This window comes from Talpa occidentalis, unplaced genomic scaffold (genome assembly GCF_014898055.3).
Source record: "Talpa occidentalis isolate TD23 unplaced genomic scaffold, MPIMG_talOcc4v2.1 talOcc4.4, whole genome shotgun sequence".
Taxonomy (NCBI): domain Eukaryota; kingdom Metazoa; phylum Chordata; class Mammalia; order Eulipotyphla; family Talpidae; genus Talpa; species Talpa occidentalis.
Window position 1 is genome coordinate 144,724,363 of NW_023604295.1, and position 18,036 is coordinate 144,742,398.

At 40.5% G+C, this 18,036-nt stretch overlaps 1 protein-coding gene across 2 annotated transcripts in view; it reads left to right on the plus strand.

The window, feature by feature from the left end:
• FZD3 (frizzled class receptor 3) overlaps positions 1 to 18,036 on the plus strand; it is a 64,938-nt gene that overhangs the window by 21,630 nt on the left and 25,272 nt on the right. For both annotated transcript variants that reach the window (XM_037526526.1, XM_037526527.1), the window contains exon 4: positions 2,877 to 3,894. In XM_037526526.1, the coding sequence (XP_037382423.1) occupies positions 2,877 to 3,894 (1,018 nt within the window). The remainder of the gene's footprint in view (positions 1 to 2,876; positions 3,895 to 18,036) is intronic.

Genomic DNA, 18,036 nt, shown 5'->3' on the forward strand with positions numbered 1-18,036 from the left:
ATTATCCTGAGTAATAACATGCAGCAGGACTCTATTTCTTCTTTAATAGTGTGCCTTTTTGTATTCTGAAATATGTCAAGGGCACAAAGTACGGTGAATAGATGCATAACCTATTATCTAGCTTTATCTAATCCTAACAATTTGCAGGGTTTTTTTTTTTTTTTTAATAATTGAGACAGAGTTGAAGGTTCCTTCTTGGTTCATCGTGATTTCCCTTCCTGCTTTCCTCCGCAAAGATCAAGTAATCGTGTTGACTTTGTTGTTAATCATTCCTGTTTTTTGTTTTTATTTTCTTACTACATGTATCCCCACCCAACAGCATTATGTTTTTCTTCACACATGTATTTATATCTTTAGTTCTGGTTAATTCCTCTTAAGAACTATATAATGTAAATGTAGAATAAATGTGTTATTATTCTGAAGTTATTTAGCTGTTTCATACTGATGGCCATTTAGGTTATTTCCAAGTTCTTGCTCGTAAGTAATACTTAAAAACATTCTTTTTTCATTCATGTTTAGAATTAGTTTTGTTTGTCATCTGATTAATTTTATTCTGTTGCTCATTCTCCCCTCCTGGAAGTCATCGACTATTGCTCCTTCTTTGACAGTAGATTCCATATCCAATCAGTTACAATTCCTATTGTTTTTGTTTAATTTCCTGTCTTTGTCATTCTCATTGCCTTATCCGGTGTGAGTTCTGGCTTAGCTGATATCTCTGACCCCATTTCAAGTCTGTCTTCTACACAAGTCATCTTTCTAATTAGTTGGTTTAGGGCTATGTGATTTATATTTATTCAACAGTCATTAATTCAGCAAATACTAATTGCATGTGTCCTGTGTGCCAGGCACCAGGCTAGATGCTGAAGGTGAATGAAACGAGTCAGCTTCTTACAGAGCTGAAGTTCTAGTGACTTGTGTTGGTAGGAGATAAAAATAGACAATGTCAGGTAGTAATGAATGCTGATGAGGAAGACAGGGTAAGGTGAAGTGATAACATACTCACCTGTTCACAGCTCTATGCCTTTGCTTGCATTTCTTGCTAAAATAATGATTGACATAATGACAATACTGCCAAATTCTGATTCAAAATCCTGTGTCGTACCGAGGGCTTACACTGTGAAGTCTTTCATAACCTCTTCCCCTGAAGTAACTAATCCTTCTCTATCATTTTTATATTTTACATAAATTTTGATGGCCTTGGTATCACACTACAGAATTTTGTGTTTCCAAGTTTCTCTTTTTAGATTGAAGAATAGAGATCCATTTTTGTTTTTGCTTTTTTGGGGGGTACTTTGTTTAACCCTTGCATAATGAGGATTCCAATAAATCGTTGAGCGCAATATATTTGTGTCATTTGCCTTTATAATTCCAAGCCCTTTGAAGAAAATGGATTGTTGGAAAATAAAAGATTAATCAGATGTAGCATAAGGGTATGCATGTGTTTGGCAAGCTTAGTATCAGTGATAGTTCTTGGAAACTATTTGATGTCTATAAACTAGTAAATATTTAGTTAGTGGAGTCTGAAGGCTTAGGAACCGATACATTGAGAAATTGAAGACACAGGAAGTTCATGAAATTGTGCCTTTGGTCATGTGAGTGTGCCTACAAAATGCCCCGTTTTCTTTGTCCTGGGGGTCTAACACTCTCTAGTTCTGTAGGTCACATCCCTCTGGAAACTGCTAAGATGAAGATTTCTGGGCCCTAACACAGGCAGACTGAAATAGGATTTGAGGGGGTGGGGACCAAGAATTTGCATTCTTAAAATGGTCCTGCGGGGCCTCCCCTGGTGGTGCAGCAGTTGAGCACTGGGCTGCGAGGCTGCCTGCAGCCTCTCTGCAGCGCTGGTTCATTCCCCTGCCACTGGCGAGGGTCCCACACAAAAAAAAAAATCAAAAAAGGTCCTGACTTTTGCTTGCACATTCCAAAGCCTGAGCATAACCAGATAAGAGAATGCCATGGATTGGCTAGAAATTCAGGATGGTAGGGAAGAACTCGGTGACACCAGACGCCTTTGAAGGCCTTTACATAGCCTAGTTTACATAACATAGTTCTTGTTAATATGTGGAATATGGAGAAACAAACAAAGCAGCAGTTGGAACCAAACCAGTAACAAACCCTGGATGACTGACCGCAAAACTGGGGCACCAGAGTGGAGTGGGGTAGAAGTGCAGAGGGAGGGGCCCAGTGCAGCTGCTGGAGAGCTGTTGGGGCTGGTGGTGGGCATGAAAATGTACATGTGTAGAGGTTGAAACCTATAACCCCGGAGCAGGTACAGTGATGTAAGCCAGCTTTACTTCAGTAAACATAATTTTATTTTGGGGGAAAAACAATATGATAAACAGAATGAATGTAAGTTAGAAGAGAAGAAAACATCTGAAAACTAAGCCACTTGTAAGAATTTTTAATGCTACTCTAACTTGACTTGCTGGGCCATGGATGAAGGGTGTTTTGAACTCATACGTAAGTTCTGTTGGTGCTTAGAGTAAATTGAGAACTATTCTGTATTTAAAGGGTAGAAAAAACGTTACTTTGAACTCTAGCTCTGTTGGGTCTATATGCATTTATGTATTTGTTTTGTTATATATATTCTAAACTGTGTGTCTTGAATAAATAGTCTTAAATGTACACTGTTATTTATTGATGACTGTGCTTCAATATTTTTATAAAGACGACTGTTTTTGAAGCCAAACAGAATTGGGCATAAAACCATATTATTCTTTTGCTCAGCTGTGGAAAATCTAGTTGTGTAGTTTCCAAACGCAATCGCACCATTTACTCTACTTACTATAATTGTGCTCCAAGGACATTCGAGTAAATATGGTCATGGCCAGTAGATTTCCCACTAAGTAAAAGCCGCCTCGTCTTGTATTTTGTAGGTTCCCAGATTGTGATGAGCCGTACCCTCGCCTCGTGGATCTGGACCTAGCTGGAGATCCTACCGAAGGCGCCCCAGTGGCAGTGCAAAGGGACTATGGTTTTTGGTGTCCCCGAGAGCTGAAAATTGATCCTGACCTTGGTTATTCCTTTTTGCACGTGCGTGATTGTTCGCCTCCTTGTCCAAACATGTACTTTAGGAGAGAAGAACTTTCATTTGCTCGATATTTCATAGGATTGATTTCAATCATTTGCCTTTCTGCCACCTTGTTTACTTTTTTAACTTTTCTGATCGATGTGACAAGATTCCGTTATCCGGAAAGACCCATTATATTTTACGCAGTCTGCTACATGATGGTTTCGTTGATCTTCTTCATTGGGTTTTTGCTTGAGGACCGAGTGGCCTGCAATGCATCTAGCCCCGCGCAATATAAGGCTTCCACGGTGACGCAAGGATCTCACAATAAAGCCTGCACCATGCTTTTCATGGTACTCTATTTTTTTACTATGGCTGGCAGCGTTTGGTGGGTGATTCTTACCATCACGTGGTTCTTGGCGGCTGTGCCAAAGTGGGGTAGTGAAGCCATTGAGAAGAAGGCATTGCTATTTCACGCCAGTGCATGGGGCATCCCCGGAACACTAACTATCATCCTTTTAGCGATGAATAAAATTGAAGGTGACAATATCAGTGGCGTGTGTTTTGTTGGCCTCTACGACGTTGATGCATTGAGATATTTTGTTCTCGCACCCCTCTGCCTGTATGTGGTAGTTGGGGTTTCTCTCCTCTTAGCGGGCATTATATCCCTAAACAGAGTTCGCATTGAGATTCCATTAGAAAAGGAGAACCAAGATAAACTGGTGAAGTTTATGATCCGAATCGGTGTTTTCAGCATTCTGTATCTCGTGCCGCTCTTGGTTGTAATTGGATGCTACTTTTATGAGCAAGCTTACCGGGGCATCTGGGAGACCACGTGGATACAAGAACGCTGCCGGGAGTATCACATTCCGTGTCCATATCAGGTAAGGAAAAGCTTGTTTTACAGTTCACAATGTGTAACCGTGAAAAGAGAGCATGTTACGGGAAAGACCCCGTCATGGCTGGGTTTTTAAAGAAACTTCATGAACCTGCAACTGTACATGAAAATTTTAGAGCAAAAATAATGATGACTATGTTGTATTCGTCATACACAAATGCTTTCCTTAAAGGAGATGACTTTTACAAGTCTAAATGGCAGACTTGTAAGCAGTCTACGTCTGTTATCACAAAACGGTCACTTGGTGAGTCTTTAAAAGTCTGCAGGTTTGGGGGTGGGGAGCACTCTACCAACTCTGGTGAAAAGACATTGTCTTTGTGGAAATTTTATTGGTGGTCAGAACAGGAATTGCAAAAATGATAAAATGCATTTGTACAGACTGGTGCATTTCTTAATTGGTGGTGTTTTTTTCTTTTTGGCTTACTGACTTTTGTGATTTACCTTTGAGTTTGAAGAGAATTTTGGATCTAGAAAGAACTTTAGAGATCATGTATTGAGATTCCCTCTGTTACTTGGAATTCTTAAACATCTACTTCACTTGAGGCTCAGAAATGTTAAGTCGCTGGCTCTCCCTCAGCCAGGATTTAGTCCTCGGAGAGGAGGGGACCAGGAAAGCAGTTGAGAGGAGCTGGTGCTAACTCTTTGTTACCATAGAGCCCTCTCTATGGGGCATCCCGCTCTGACTGTCTCTTCCTAAGATGCGGTCATTGGAAGAGCTGTTCCTTTCTCTTTTTTTTAAAGATTTATTTATTTATACAAGAGCTGGGGTACAGTCAGAGGCGTGGGAGGGTGAGAGAATTCACCAGAGACAGAGCGGGGAGCAGAACAGGCAGATGGACTGAAGACACTGCTGAGGGGAGCAGTGGGCGAGGCAGGAGAGGTTGCCGCACCATGTGGGTATCTCCCTGCCTGGCCGGGAATCGAACCGGCACTGCAGAGACTGAGGACAGCTTCACAGCATGGCGCTCAACCTGCTGTGCCACCAGGGAGGCCCTGGAAGAGCTGTTTCTACCTGGCGTCTGACGTGTGTCCTGTTCGCGGTTTCCAGCTGCCCTTTCGGCTCCCCCAACCTGTGTTCCTCTGTGCCTTTCATACACCTTTATTAAAGTACTTGTGTATTATAGATAACTTGTATACTTGTCTCCTCTCTCCAAAAGTCAACTCTTTGGAAGCAGGGATTTCCTTTTCTTAATTTCTGAGGTATATTATGTTGACTCATAAGTAATAGCATTGAGAGTGTGAGCAGTAGATTGAAAAGACGTTTTTGAGAAATAGTGACAGTGTCACTGGGGACAAGGAATGTGGGGATCACCACATACTCAGTGCTCATAAATATTTGATGACTAAGAATGCAAAGCCCCCTTTTATTTTGTGGTATAAATAGTCCTATACAAGGTGATATTTTATTACATAAATATTAGCTACTGACTTCTAAAAAATGAATCAGCTCATGATTAACAGACCAGAAAAATGAATAATTGAAATTGATTTAAATCTCTCAACAGAGTTACTTATTAAAAACTCTTCATAATGAGTTTTCAGACCTGAAGCTAAGTAATCAAATTTTGCCTCTAGTGAGGAAGGAAGTGATTGAGTTACATCATATGCTTCCCTATATAAATTATCTTGGATTCCAAATAACACAGGGGTGAGTCCTCAAATAACACCGTTTGCTCAGTGTTCTTTCATTATAAAGTAGTGGAGAAAAAACAGTCCCAACCCTCATGGAATTAATTATTCAAGGAACTGCTTTCATTCCATATCATTTTGCTTAAAGCCACTGTCCAAGAAGCGCTGCAGTGTTACATGAAGGCTTACTGTATGTATTATCTTAGGGCTATTGAAAAATTAATGTCCAGCTATGAAATAATGACCTAAGAATGCCAGCGCTCATGCAGGCGAGCCAGTGAGGGTGGTTGCAGCGCTGTGTTTAAACACATCAATGGAATTCTCCCAGCATCTTCAGAACCATTGTGAGGTATGCACAAGTGTGTGCGTGCGTGTGTGTGTGTGTGCGTGCATCTCTTTGTACCCATAGATTGAAAGTGATTTTTATGTCCAACATTCAGAAATCATGTTGGAAATGAAATATTTGTGAAATATTTCCGACATACTGAGAAGACTAGGGAGTGATATAACAATACTAGTTACTAGGCTGTAAACTAGGCAGTAGGAATCCTGGACTTATCTCTTACTTTAATTATTTACTACTTTTATAATCTTGGACCACTTCACAGCTCTCTATCCTACTTCAGTTCCTCTTTTGTAAAATGAGTAATAAAATCTAATTGCAACAGAATGGGAATAGTGTTAGATAGTGTCAGATACAGATCGTATTAGAATTGACCTCCTAGGGTGTAGGATTATACACACAAACACACACACTTAGAAGAGTGTGTTCTACAGGGCCTCCCCGATGGCGCAGCAGTTGAGTGCTGGGTTGCGAAGCTGCCCACAGCCTCTGCAGCGCTGGTTCGATCCCCGGCTGCTCCCCGGCCATCGAAGGAGGGTCCCACATGGCACGCAGACCTCTCCTGCCGCCCGCTGCTTCCCTCAGCAGTGTCCTTCGGTCCTTCTGCCTGCTCTGCTCCCCGCTCTGGCTCTGGTGAATTCTCTCACGCTCCCATGCTTCTGACTGTACCCAGTGCTTGTATAAATAAATAAATAAATCTTAAAAAAAAAATAGATGGTGCTAGAAAATATTAATAAAAAAAAAAAAAAAAGAAGAGTGTGTTCTACATAGAAAGTTCTCCAGGGTTGGCTCTATGATTTGTTGCTGTGGCTGCTGGTGTTTTATACACATGCACGTAATGTGTTTTTTTTTAACTGCCCAATACTAACTAAACTGTAGCAAATGCCATGTTTGCTTCAGACCTGTAAAAAAAATTCACGTTCCAGATTCGTCTGAAGCTCCCTACGTATGGTCCCCTACCCCAAAGGCATATCACCTGCATGTGGAACTGTCATTCCCACGAAGTTAGCAATTTGTATGTAGCTGTGAAAAAATTTGTTTTATGTAATATGTAAATGACCTATGTTTTAAATTTAGCATTTAGCTTTTGAGGTGTATTTGTCTTAATGCTTTAGCTCTAGTTCATTTTAAAAAATGTCTTCCTTTCACAGGAAAAGAATAACATTAACAAGCACTCATGTGGCACAACGCAACTGTCTTGAAATCCTAACGTTATGTCACGTCTACCTGTGCGTCTATCTGCTGTCTACCTGCCTATCTTCTTATCTGTCCGGCTGGCTGTCTGGCTGTCTGTCTGGCTGTCACTGAACACACAGTTGATGCCCCGCTGTTCCCTCCCATGTTCTCATTCCCTTTCCCTCCTCCCTGGAGGTAGCCCTTCTTGAAAATATGCTATTTCTCATTCTTCCCAGTGTTTCTATACTATGGGTGAATATTGATGTCTCTATAAAATTTCTGTATTCTAAATTTTAAAAGTCCATGTAAGTGACATCATGTCATAGCTTACTTTTCCCCCTCACTTTTCTTTCATGTTCTCGAGAAAATATATAAGTGGTGCCAGGGACGGCACCAGTGTGCTCGTGCGGCCACAGGAGTTGGTGCTAGGTCGGCACCTGCCCTTCCTCCCGCTCTGGTGATGGCTGTGTAGCTGTCAGCGTTGTCTTTTATGCTGTTATACACCATTTGCAGTGAACATTCTTGTCTTGCACATGTCCGGGGGTCTCCATGGATAATGAAATTATGCCACAACAAGGCATCTTCAACGCCAGCGGTTACTTTGCACTCACAGTGGAGGGTGCATTTGCTGATTCTCCCCACCTTGATGTCCTCAGGCTTACAGGTGTCTGCCAACTTTCGAGACAGTGATTTTTATTTTATTTCTATTTATTTCTTTATTTCTATTACTTGTAAGGTTGAACATGTTTATTGACTGGCATTCTCTTCTGTGATTTGCCTTGTTTGTTACCTTTGTTCATTCTCTGTTAGGTTATTTGCCTTCCATTGTTGTTGTTTATATATTCTTGGGTATTAATTCTCTAACGGTTATTTGCATTGCAGACTTCTTGTGTTTCTTTGCTTTGTGTATTTTAAGAAATCTTCCCCTGCCTAGAAAGGCATAGAATGTGTTTTCTAGTAGTTTTTAAAAATTTGATTTTTTGATTCTTATCGCTAATCCTTTAAAATTAATTTTTGTCTATTTTGTGAGGAACATAATTTTATTGTTTCATATGAATAAGCAGTATGCTTTCTGCATCATTTCTCTGGTAGCCCATCTAAGTTGTAATGCAGACTCTGTCATATGCAAGTCCTGCTTTTAGGCTCTTGCTTTTGTTCTATTTGTACAACCCAAGGTTAATTCCACATTTCCCTTTTCTTGTCCTTCAAAATAATTTAGTTATTCATGATACTTTTCTATGTGAATTTTAAAATCAATTTGCCCATAAAAAACACTGTTGGGTTTTTACTGAAATTGGTTTTTATTTTAAATGAAGCTGGAGAAATGGCCATCTTTGTAGTGCAGAATTTTCATATCTTTGTGTTTATGTATGTGTTTTACCATTCTTTTGTTCCTTTTGTTCTTAGTTCATTTGTTCTTAAAATTTTTCTTACAGTGGTGAGCAGGATCTTTTTTCTTTGTGATTTTTTTATAAGAACATTTTTTTAATTAGTCTTATATTGAACATCCCTGCTGAACTCTTACTAGTTCTGATTATGTGTAGATTGTCTTAGAGATCCTTAGAGATTGTGGAAATCCTGTTGTCTGTGAATAAGGCCAAATTGTCTCTTGCTTTCTTATGTTTAATTTAAAATTTTTACCCCATTTTCATGAGTGAGATAGAGTACGATAATTTTTTCTTTTCTTGTACTGTCTTTGTTCTGTTTGGTAGTCAAGGCTACAATAGCTTTATACAGTTTTTTTTTCCTATTCTCTGAAACAGTTTTTATAATAAATTAGGACTGTCTACTCTTGGAAAAGGCTGGTGTGTATCGTTCCGTAAAAATTCTGTCCTTGTATCGTTGACATAAGGAGAGAGAAGTTGTGTCAGACACCAGGTTTTTTTAAATTATCATTTTACTTTCTTTAGTATTTATTGTTTTATCCTATTCTATTTTCTCCTGGAGGTGTTTCTGGTAATTTATGTTTTTCTAGAAAATTATGCCATGTAACTTTTAAAGTACATTGAGGTAGGTCTTTCATATTTTTTTATTTGAAAAATTATTACTGTTTTCTTTTATACTTCTCAGTGTATGTTCTTATTTCCCTTTAACCAGTCTTAATTTTGTCAGAGGATTATATTTTTTAATTCAGTTATTTCTCACCTTATCTTCCTACTGCATTTCTTTAGAATTACTTAATTTTTTAGAATCTTGACTTGAAGACTTAATGAATGTATTATTAATATATTTTAATTTTTTTAAATGCCTTTAAGAGTAATTTAAAATTTAACCCAAATTACTATTATTAACCGGATTGGCCATTCATTCTGCTTCTCATACATGATTCACACTATGATGTTAGGGGAGAGGATTTTTTTTTTAAGATTTATTTATATATGCATACAAGAACTGGGGTACAGGCCAGAGATGTGGGGGGGGGTGAGAGGATTCACCAGAGACAGAGTGGGGAGCAGAACAGGCAGATTGACTGAAATACACTGCTGAGGGGAGCAGCGGGCAAGTCAGGAGAGGTCTGCTGCGCCATGTGGGTTGTTCCCTAGCTGGCCGTGGATCGAACTCGAGCTGCAGTGGCTGTGGGTAGCTTCATAGGTTGCATCTTAACCCCTTGCGCCACGAGGGAGGCTCTGGGGAGAGGTTTTTTTTTTTTTATTAGTTCCCATTGGGGAATCTTTGACCTTTTTTCTTCATATAAAAGTTTCACCAGCCTCATAGGAGGAGACCTTTTTCACAGCAACACCTCTTAAATTAACAGCACTCACATACAGGCATCTTCATTCCCTGCAGTGTGAGCTTCCCCCAGAATTAGCATTTACCCTTTTCTTCTGCATAATACCCCAGTGACTTTTCTGTAAGTGCAGGGGTGATTAAAACTTCATTCTGTGTGTCGATCCCATGGATTCCTTTCTGACTCTTTTGCTTTTCAACCTTATGTAATTCAAGCTTATGTAATAGATACTGAACTGAACCTGGCTTGTTAAGAACTCTTATGTTTGTATGAACTTCATTGTGGGTAAAATCTTTGATCTTATTTGATATCCACAGCAGCCTTACGGAGTAGGCAGGATGACTTCACTCCTGCCGTTTCAAAGGGAGGACAGTGGAACACGAGGAAATGAATTGGCTGCATGGCCACTGTAGCTCAGGCGCCGGCACACCACAGCCTCCCGAACTACAGCCACTGACAAGTTAGCAGGCTTTTAAAATTGTGATAAAATAAATGGTAACACAAGGTTTACCATTTTAACTGTTTTTTTTTTTTTAAAGATTTATTTGTTTATGCATACAAGAACTGGGAGCAGGCCAGAGGTGTCGGGGGTGAGAGGATTCACCAGAGACAGAGTGGGGAGCAGAACAGGCAGATCCACTGAAATGCACTGCTGAGGGGAGCAGCGGGCGAGACAGGAGAGGTCTGCTGCACTATGTGGGTCAACTTCCTGGCCGGGGATGGAACTCATGCTGCAGTGACTGGCAATAGCTTGATAGCGTTGTGTCTTTGACCCCTGTGCCACCAGGGAAGCCCCCATTTTAACCTTTTTAATTGTCCAGTTCTTTGCCATTTGGTACATCTCATCAGTGTGCAGCCATCACCACTACCCACCTCCAGAACCTTCATCTTCCCGAACGGAAACTGCCTCTGTGACTGACCCCTGTTCCTCACTGTCCCCAGCCCCTGCAACCACCTGCTTGTCCTACTTGTCTCTGAATTTGACTTCTCCATGCCTCACACAGTGAAGTCATACACTACTTGTCCTATTTTATGTCCTATTTTAAATATTTTTTATTATTTAAATATTAGGATTTTAATATAGTTTACATTCTGAATTTTGCTTTAGCGGAATCTTCTATAGGTCTGTGAATTGCGCACCAGGGATGTTAAATTCCTATTTAAAGTAATATCCAAATATAATTGAACATGATTTGCAATCCTGAGCATACCTAAAAGAACACTTAGAAGACTAGGATGATAATTCATAAATGAGAAGTTTTTAAATGTATTAAGCAATGATATCCTTGGAATAGTCTCTTCAGGTTAGAAAAGAAAACTTGATACTTGCATATTTTCTTAATAAGCAGTGAGGTGGTTTTATTGTCATTTCTCATATTATTGAATCTTTCAAACATTTGAAAAATACGTTGTGAAATTGATTTGTGTCAAAGTGCCAATTATATTTAATGCAAATTGATGTATTTAAGTTCATAATTTGAACAAAATAGGTCTGTTTAAAGTATTTTAAATGAGTGTGCTTGCCAAAACCACAAATGTACTGCGTAGATTTTAAAATACTTTATACTGTCTTTAGCAATGTGTTAAGCAATGCTTGAGAAAGTAATATTTAATGCCTGAATCTAGAATTAATTATGAAATAGAGCCTGAATTGTCTGTCAGAATGATGTTTATTTTACAGTTTAAAGTCAGTAAAATTTATTCCTATAATATGTTTCCATCTTATGTTTTATTCAAATAACATATTAATAATTTTCCATGTGCTTGGGGTTTTTTCCTTAAAAGTATCTCCAGTTTATTTAGCGCCTTCTAAGAGGCTTCAGCATCTTAGGAGTTACAAGTCTTAAAGGTTGTTGTATTTCTAGAAAAGTGTAGGAATATAACTTACTGGTTAAAAGCATGGACTTTAAAGTCAAACAAGCTGGTTTATGTCCCGCCTCTGCCATTCTGAGTCTCAGTTTTCTCATGTAAGCTGCAGGAAGTAATGTTAAAGATGTAATAGCTGCCTCATTGGTGACTATGAAGATCACGAGATAAATTTCTTTTACCAAGAAAAATTTCAGTACTCACTTGTGTTGGCACAAGCACATAATTCTTGAGGTTGGAGAAAGGATTTCCGAGCCCTTGACTCATCAGTTTTTCCTTCTAAACACTGACTTTCACATGGACCTATTTCCTTCCCTACAGGCCCCTTCCCGCCACCTGTCTAAAACCCCGTGTGACTTTAGACCAGTCACTTAAGGTATAATTTCTTCCCTTCTAAAAATTAGGGGATTGCCTTGAATAACTGCTGAGGTTCATCACAGTCTAACATTAAATGACTCTCGAAACTATTCTTCCATAAAACAGTTTTAGTAAGTCATTTTAGTAAAGTCATTTGGTAAGTTTACCAAGATTAACCTGGAAGAGGCCATTTATTTTTAGCACTCCCAGTGAGAGTTCTTCATAGCCATGTTAAAATACACATCTTGAAATTAAGAAAAACTTCCCTGAGTTAACTATTTTAAAAGTGACCACGTGATCACTTTTATAGTTTCTCAGATCCATGTTTTTATTCTCAAATAAAATATTGTACTTTAATTCCAAAGGGTAACTATGAAAAAAGAAACAGGAAGTGATGTCTTAAGAATGCCGCCAATACAGCGCTATGTGTACAAAACTATATTCCTGCGTGAACATCAGGGTGTGTTTTGCTGCTCCATGGAAAGAGAATGGCGACTGTCATTTTGATGTCTGAATCCTTGTCTGATGGCTTATGTTGGTCTTTGACAGGAATTCGTGTATGAGTCTGTATGTCTGTCTAGTGGACTTCCTTTGCTCGCTTTCACAAAAGAAAGGCCAACTTTCTGCTTTGTGGGTCTTTGTCTTGGGTCTGCTCCTGGTCTTGACCCTCAAAGATGCGCCACCTGCCCTAATGGGAGGCAGCCAGCCAAGTCTGGAAACATCTCTTCTCACCTGGCCTGACGCTGAGCCACATGGCCCAGGTGCCCCATGCCGGCCTCCTCCAGGTCCGTCTCTGATTCTGAGAGTGCCCTAGTGGAAGGCATGTGTCCTCCTGGGAAGAGAGGGAGCGGGGGTCGGGTCTCCAAGTCCCATTCCTTTCTCCTCATCCTCCTACAAAATGGCCAACTCTCGTGCAGGGGCTTATTGGGCCTCTCAGCAGACTCATTTTGTTCCCAGCCCACGTGAAAACACCTGTTGGGTAGAACCAGGAGAGTTGGTTTCAAGATTCGAGAGTCATAAACAGATACCTGAAATCACTGACTTTTCACCTTAGCTGACTTGCTAGACCATAGATGCCTCGCAGAGCTGCTGTAAGGTGAACGGTACCCATGCCTGGCTGCTAAGGCGTTTTTCTGGAATCTGCATATTTCTTTCTTACCAATAGAGTTAGATGTTAATGATGTTGTGTCTACTCTAAATGTATTATGTTCATTTTAAAGCTTGTTTGTGACTGTTACTTTCAGTATACAATTGAATTAAATATTAGGCAAACCAGTGATGTATGGATTGAAAAAGAAAGTATTGTTTGCAGGAAAACTACTCCAGAAGGACTTGGTAAAGGCAAGTTGTTTTGCTTTTACAAAATGGTTTCAGTTAGTATGAGTAAGATGAACTGCCAATGATTGGGTTGAGGAGATTGAAAAAATCTTGGATTTTGCACTTTGATTGCTTTATAAATATTTGAGTTCTCTGTTCATTTTAAAGAAATAGACACCGGAAATAATGATGAGTAAAGTTTTAGCATGTAAGAAAAACTGGAATACTAATTACAGATCAGTAGTCAGAGGAAAGGCCTCAGCTTCACATCAGATGATTAACTATTCTAAGTTAAAATGAATCAGTGTTCTGTGTTTTTGGTTTTGTTTTTTCGCTTTACCTGACTTAAAAAAAAATGCTAGCCATGTGCTGATCATGTCAAATATGACATCTTGCATTTCCTTTGGTGAATCACAGACATTCTGTCAGTGGCTTTATAGACTGTTAAGTTCAGTGACTTCACTAATATTTTGTAAGTTAGCTTAAGAAAGAGCTACTATCTGCAAAAAGATCTCACCAATCATGGTGACCTCCCCATCAGTTATTAAAAAAAAAAAAAAGAAAGAAAGAAAGAGCTACTACTTCTCTCAAAATAGAATGTTAGGAAAGTCAGAGAATATACTCAAGTTCCTTCTGACATTTGACTTCTGACAATTTATCTGAAGTGGAGCTTCAGCAAAGTCTGAGCCAATAAAATCTGGAAAGAACACACCATTTGAGAGATCACGGATCTTACGTGACATCAGGGAAAGCTCCATAATGTTCCCCATTTCAGAAATAGTGACTCGGGGCCAGCACAAGAAGGCCCTCTGGCTGTTATTGGCAGAAATGGAGCCTTGGCTGAGAGGGGAAGTGGGGGAGGGAGCCTGGAAGTCCCTGAGCCTGTGCCGCCAGGTCAGAGGCCGAAGTGTGTGCAGTGCCAGTTGTACTCCTGGCACTCAGCAGAAGCAGATCCTTTCCGCGGGATTCCCACTGAGGGATGAACCAAATGGCTTACGCGACGATGCCAGCAAGCACGCGAGAAAGCAAGTTCCTGTGACAGAGTCACGGGGTGGGATGACACCCAGCAGCAGATCGGAGCTGCAGTCACTGAGACTGCAGACACGGATAACAGCGTGAAGTGTGTGATCTGTAAGGAGCTGACAGATGCAGCGACAATCTGCAATAGATTTCTTGGAATGAATAATGGGTTTTTGGGAAATTAGATTCAAGAAGAAAAGATTTTTCAGGAGCTACTGCTTTCCTCTAGGATCTGCCACGGCCGCCCGAGTGATGAAGTTGTGGCCTGCTGCTCACCTATCTCCTGAAGTTCACCTTCACAGGAGCCCCGGTCATTACAGGAAGTGACCTGGGACCCAGGGGCAGCAGCCCCTATCTTGCCCACCGGGCACAGGCTGCAGAACCCTCAGGCCTGGCCCATGGTCAAGAGAAGCTGTGCTGCAGCAGCCCTGCCTCTATGCCAGGATGACACCTGGCCATGGTTCTGGGCCTGGCGAGGGCTAGCTGCATGTTTCTGAGCTATTGAGGAGAACCCAGGGAGGGTCCCATATGTGTGGGGGCAGAGCAGGGTCAGGCCTGTCCCCTCTTCTGTTTCTGCACCTGGGCCAGGCCCCTCCCCAGGTGATGCCACCTCATCCTGACTTTTTATTTTATGATTTATTTATTTATGCATACAAGAACTGGGGGTACAGGCCAGAGGTGTGGGGGGTGAGAGAATTCACCAGAGACGGAGTGGGGAAAAGAACAGGCAGACTGACCGAAGTACACTGCTGAGGGGAGCAGCAGGGGAGACAGGAGAGGTCTGCAGCACCACGTGGGTTACTCCCAGCCAGCCTGGGGATCAAACTCGTGCTGTAATGGCTGCAGACAGCTTCATAGGTTTTGTCTTAACCCCTTGTGCCACCAGGGAGGCCCTCATCCTGACTTTGAATTGCAAAAATTCTGTTCTTTTGAGTGAGAGAGAATAAAATGTAGACAAAAAAAAAATAGACTTCTGAAAACAATTTTTGAAATAGAATCTTGATGAAATTTTGAAATGTACAGTAGCAGTGTGGGTTGCTGTTTGAAGAGAAATTTAGTGAACCAGTACTTGTAAGTGAAATTAAAATTTCCCGGAACGCAGTAAAAGAGACAAAGGAAATACGGAAGACATGTTGAGAGAAAGAGAGGGTGGGAAGGTGAGGAGCTTGTCAGCCCCCAGGAGGAGGGAATATAGAAACACAATATTCAGAGAAAGAATGGGCATAATTTTTCCAGAACTGCTAAATGTGAATTTGCTCACGAAGGCAGATAAATAAGATTATTTCACACTTTGAAACTGCGAACACCAAAGGCAAAAGTCTTGAAGCTGTCTCAAAACAAGGGCAGATCGCCTCAAAAGACAAGTGGAATGGCAGGAGGGTTCTCCACAACCATGAACCCAGAACACAGGATGTCTTGGAAATACTGAGTGGTGTTGGTGTTTCAGAATGTGATATTCGTGAAATCAGAGCTTGGCCGTACCTGTCTTTTTCAGAATAAAAGGCCTTACCATTTCAAGTTTTATAAAAATGGAAGCTCAGTTTTTTAATTTTAACTTGTAAATAATGAGATCACAGAACAGTTTTGAGGAGTTCAGAAATATTTCTGAATCGTGGCCTGTGTCCTAAGGAGCTTCACAGAGCAGGGGAAGCCGGTGTGCTCTGGTGATGCCTCGCCAGGGCCAGACCCAGACCATGTTTTCTGTCTCATGCGTTAATACTTCATAACAAACTCACTTATTTTTTTTTTTTTTTGGACTGTTCTTCAGTTCATACTTAGAGAATAGAACTTTTCAAAGTGATTTACCTTTCATTTGATTCGCTTTGGTGAAAAACTCAGTAGTTTATTGTTTTAGTCCAAAAAGGAAAATTGCGCTTTTCCCGTGATGAGTGAGCCTCATCATCCTGTGGATGAAGGCTAGAGTCGTGATGTCATCGAGGCTGAGCATGAGCTCTACAGGTTCTAACCTCGCGTCTCCAGCGTGTGACTGCACCTCTTGGTGGAAGGGCATGTGAGGGGTGTCTTCCCATTTCTAGTTCCTAAGACTAAAGTGACATCAGACAGATGGCTTCCCCCCACCCCACCCCCCAGGTATAATTTGGAGGAAGGTTCAAGGTTCTCCTTTGATTCATCAAATGAAACTTCTGAAGGAGTGAGAACTTCTATTCCATAATGCCATCAAAGCAAAGGAACAGAATAGAATTGAGATAGCTGTCGTTTCTGTTTTTGTTCCAAGTTCATGAGTGAATTTTGGCTTTCAGCCATTCCTTACCTCATTTGTGAGTTTTCGATGAGGTTAATTGAATAATGGGCACAGTACATCCAGATGTCATGATAAGTCTTTGAGATAATGCTTTTCTCTCTGAGCACTTGATGCTGGATGCCCGTCAGCTCCTTCCTCCTCTAGCGAGTTCTGCTAGATTTCCTGTCTGTCTGCTCATCAAGTCATTTTCTCATCTCTCTGCCTGTCTAGCCAACCTTTGCTTGGGAAGTTGCGTGTCCCTTCAATAGTGGCACAGACATCTGTTTCTTAATCTTTACCTTTTTTTATTTACCTGGAAGTGGCCATCCCCCTGAGTTTTACAGCACTCGCTCATTTGCTTAGTTTTCCCCATTGCCAATAGCCGTTCTTGAACTTAGAAGAAAGAATTCTTTTAAGAAGGTAGTCTTTGTGTTTGGAAAAGAAAAAAAATTTGCAAAATATTTGAAATATTTGTATTTTATGATTTCCTGTAATGATGGAAGGAAAACTTGGGAATTGCATCCCAGCTTACTATTCTTATTTTTCACAGGGTTACAAAGAGCTTGCTGGGCAGAAGATGAATTCAGAGAGTAAAGGCAAGAAGATACGTAGGGACATAGTTACAGGGGTGGATCACTCAGCTTGCTCACTGTTTTCTTTGCTTTGCTCACTGCAGCTTCAATTTGAAACCATTGTCTTCCTGATAGGAACAGAGAATATTGTAATTATTGGAGCCTGATTTTTTTTTATCCTTTTAAAAAAGGTATTAACAAATGTTTTTGTATAAAAAATAATATAGTGAACACCAGTGGAGCCTCTTAATAACCACTAACAAAAGCACCAGTTGCCCTCACTGATGAAGTCCCAGTTCTAATGGTCATCACCTGGAGTATGTACTGTGTGTGCGCACATGTGTTTTGTATATTTGGTATTTGTTTGTTTTTTAAAAGGATTCTTTTTTTTTTTTTTTTTTTAAAAGATTTATTTATTTATTTATACAAGCACTGGGTACAGTCAGAAGTGCGGGAGGGTGAGAAAATTCACCAGAGCCAGAGCTGGGAACAGAACAGGCAGACTGACGCAATACACTGCTGAGGGGAGCAGCGGGCGGCAGGAGAGGTCTGCGTGCCATGTGGGATCCTCGCCCGGCGGCTGGGGATCAAACTCATGCTGCAGAGGCTTTGCAACCCAGCGCTCAACTGCTGCGCCACCAGGGGAGGCCCGGTATTTGTTTATTATATTCTTACATATATATTTTTTTTCCTGAAACAATATTTAGTATTAGTTTAAACATTTTAAAATTTCATAGTGTCAAAACTGTAGGTATTTTTTGCATTTTTGTCAAGTTAGAGTTGTCAGTGGTGATATGTATGCGCTAATTTGTTTCCTCTGCTGTTCAACATCCTCTTGTATTTATCTGTTTGACTCTTAATGGATATTTATAGGCTAT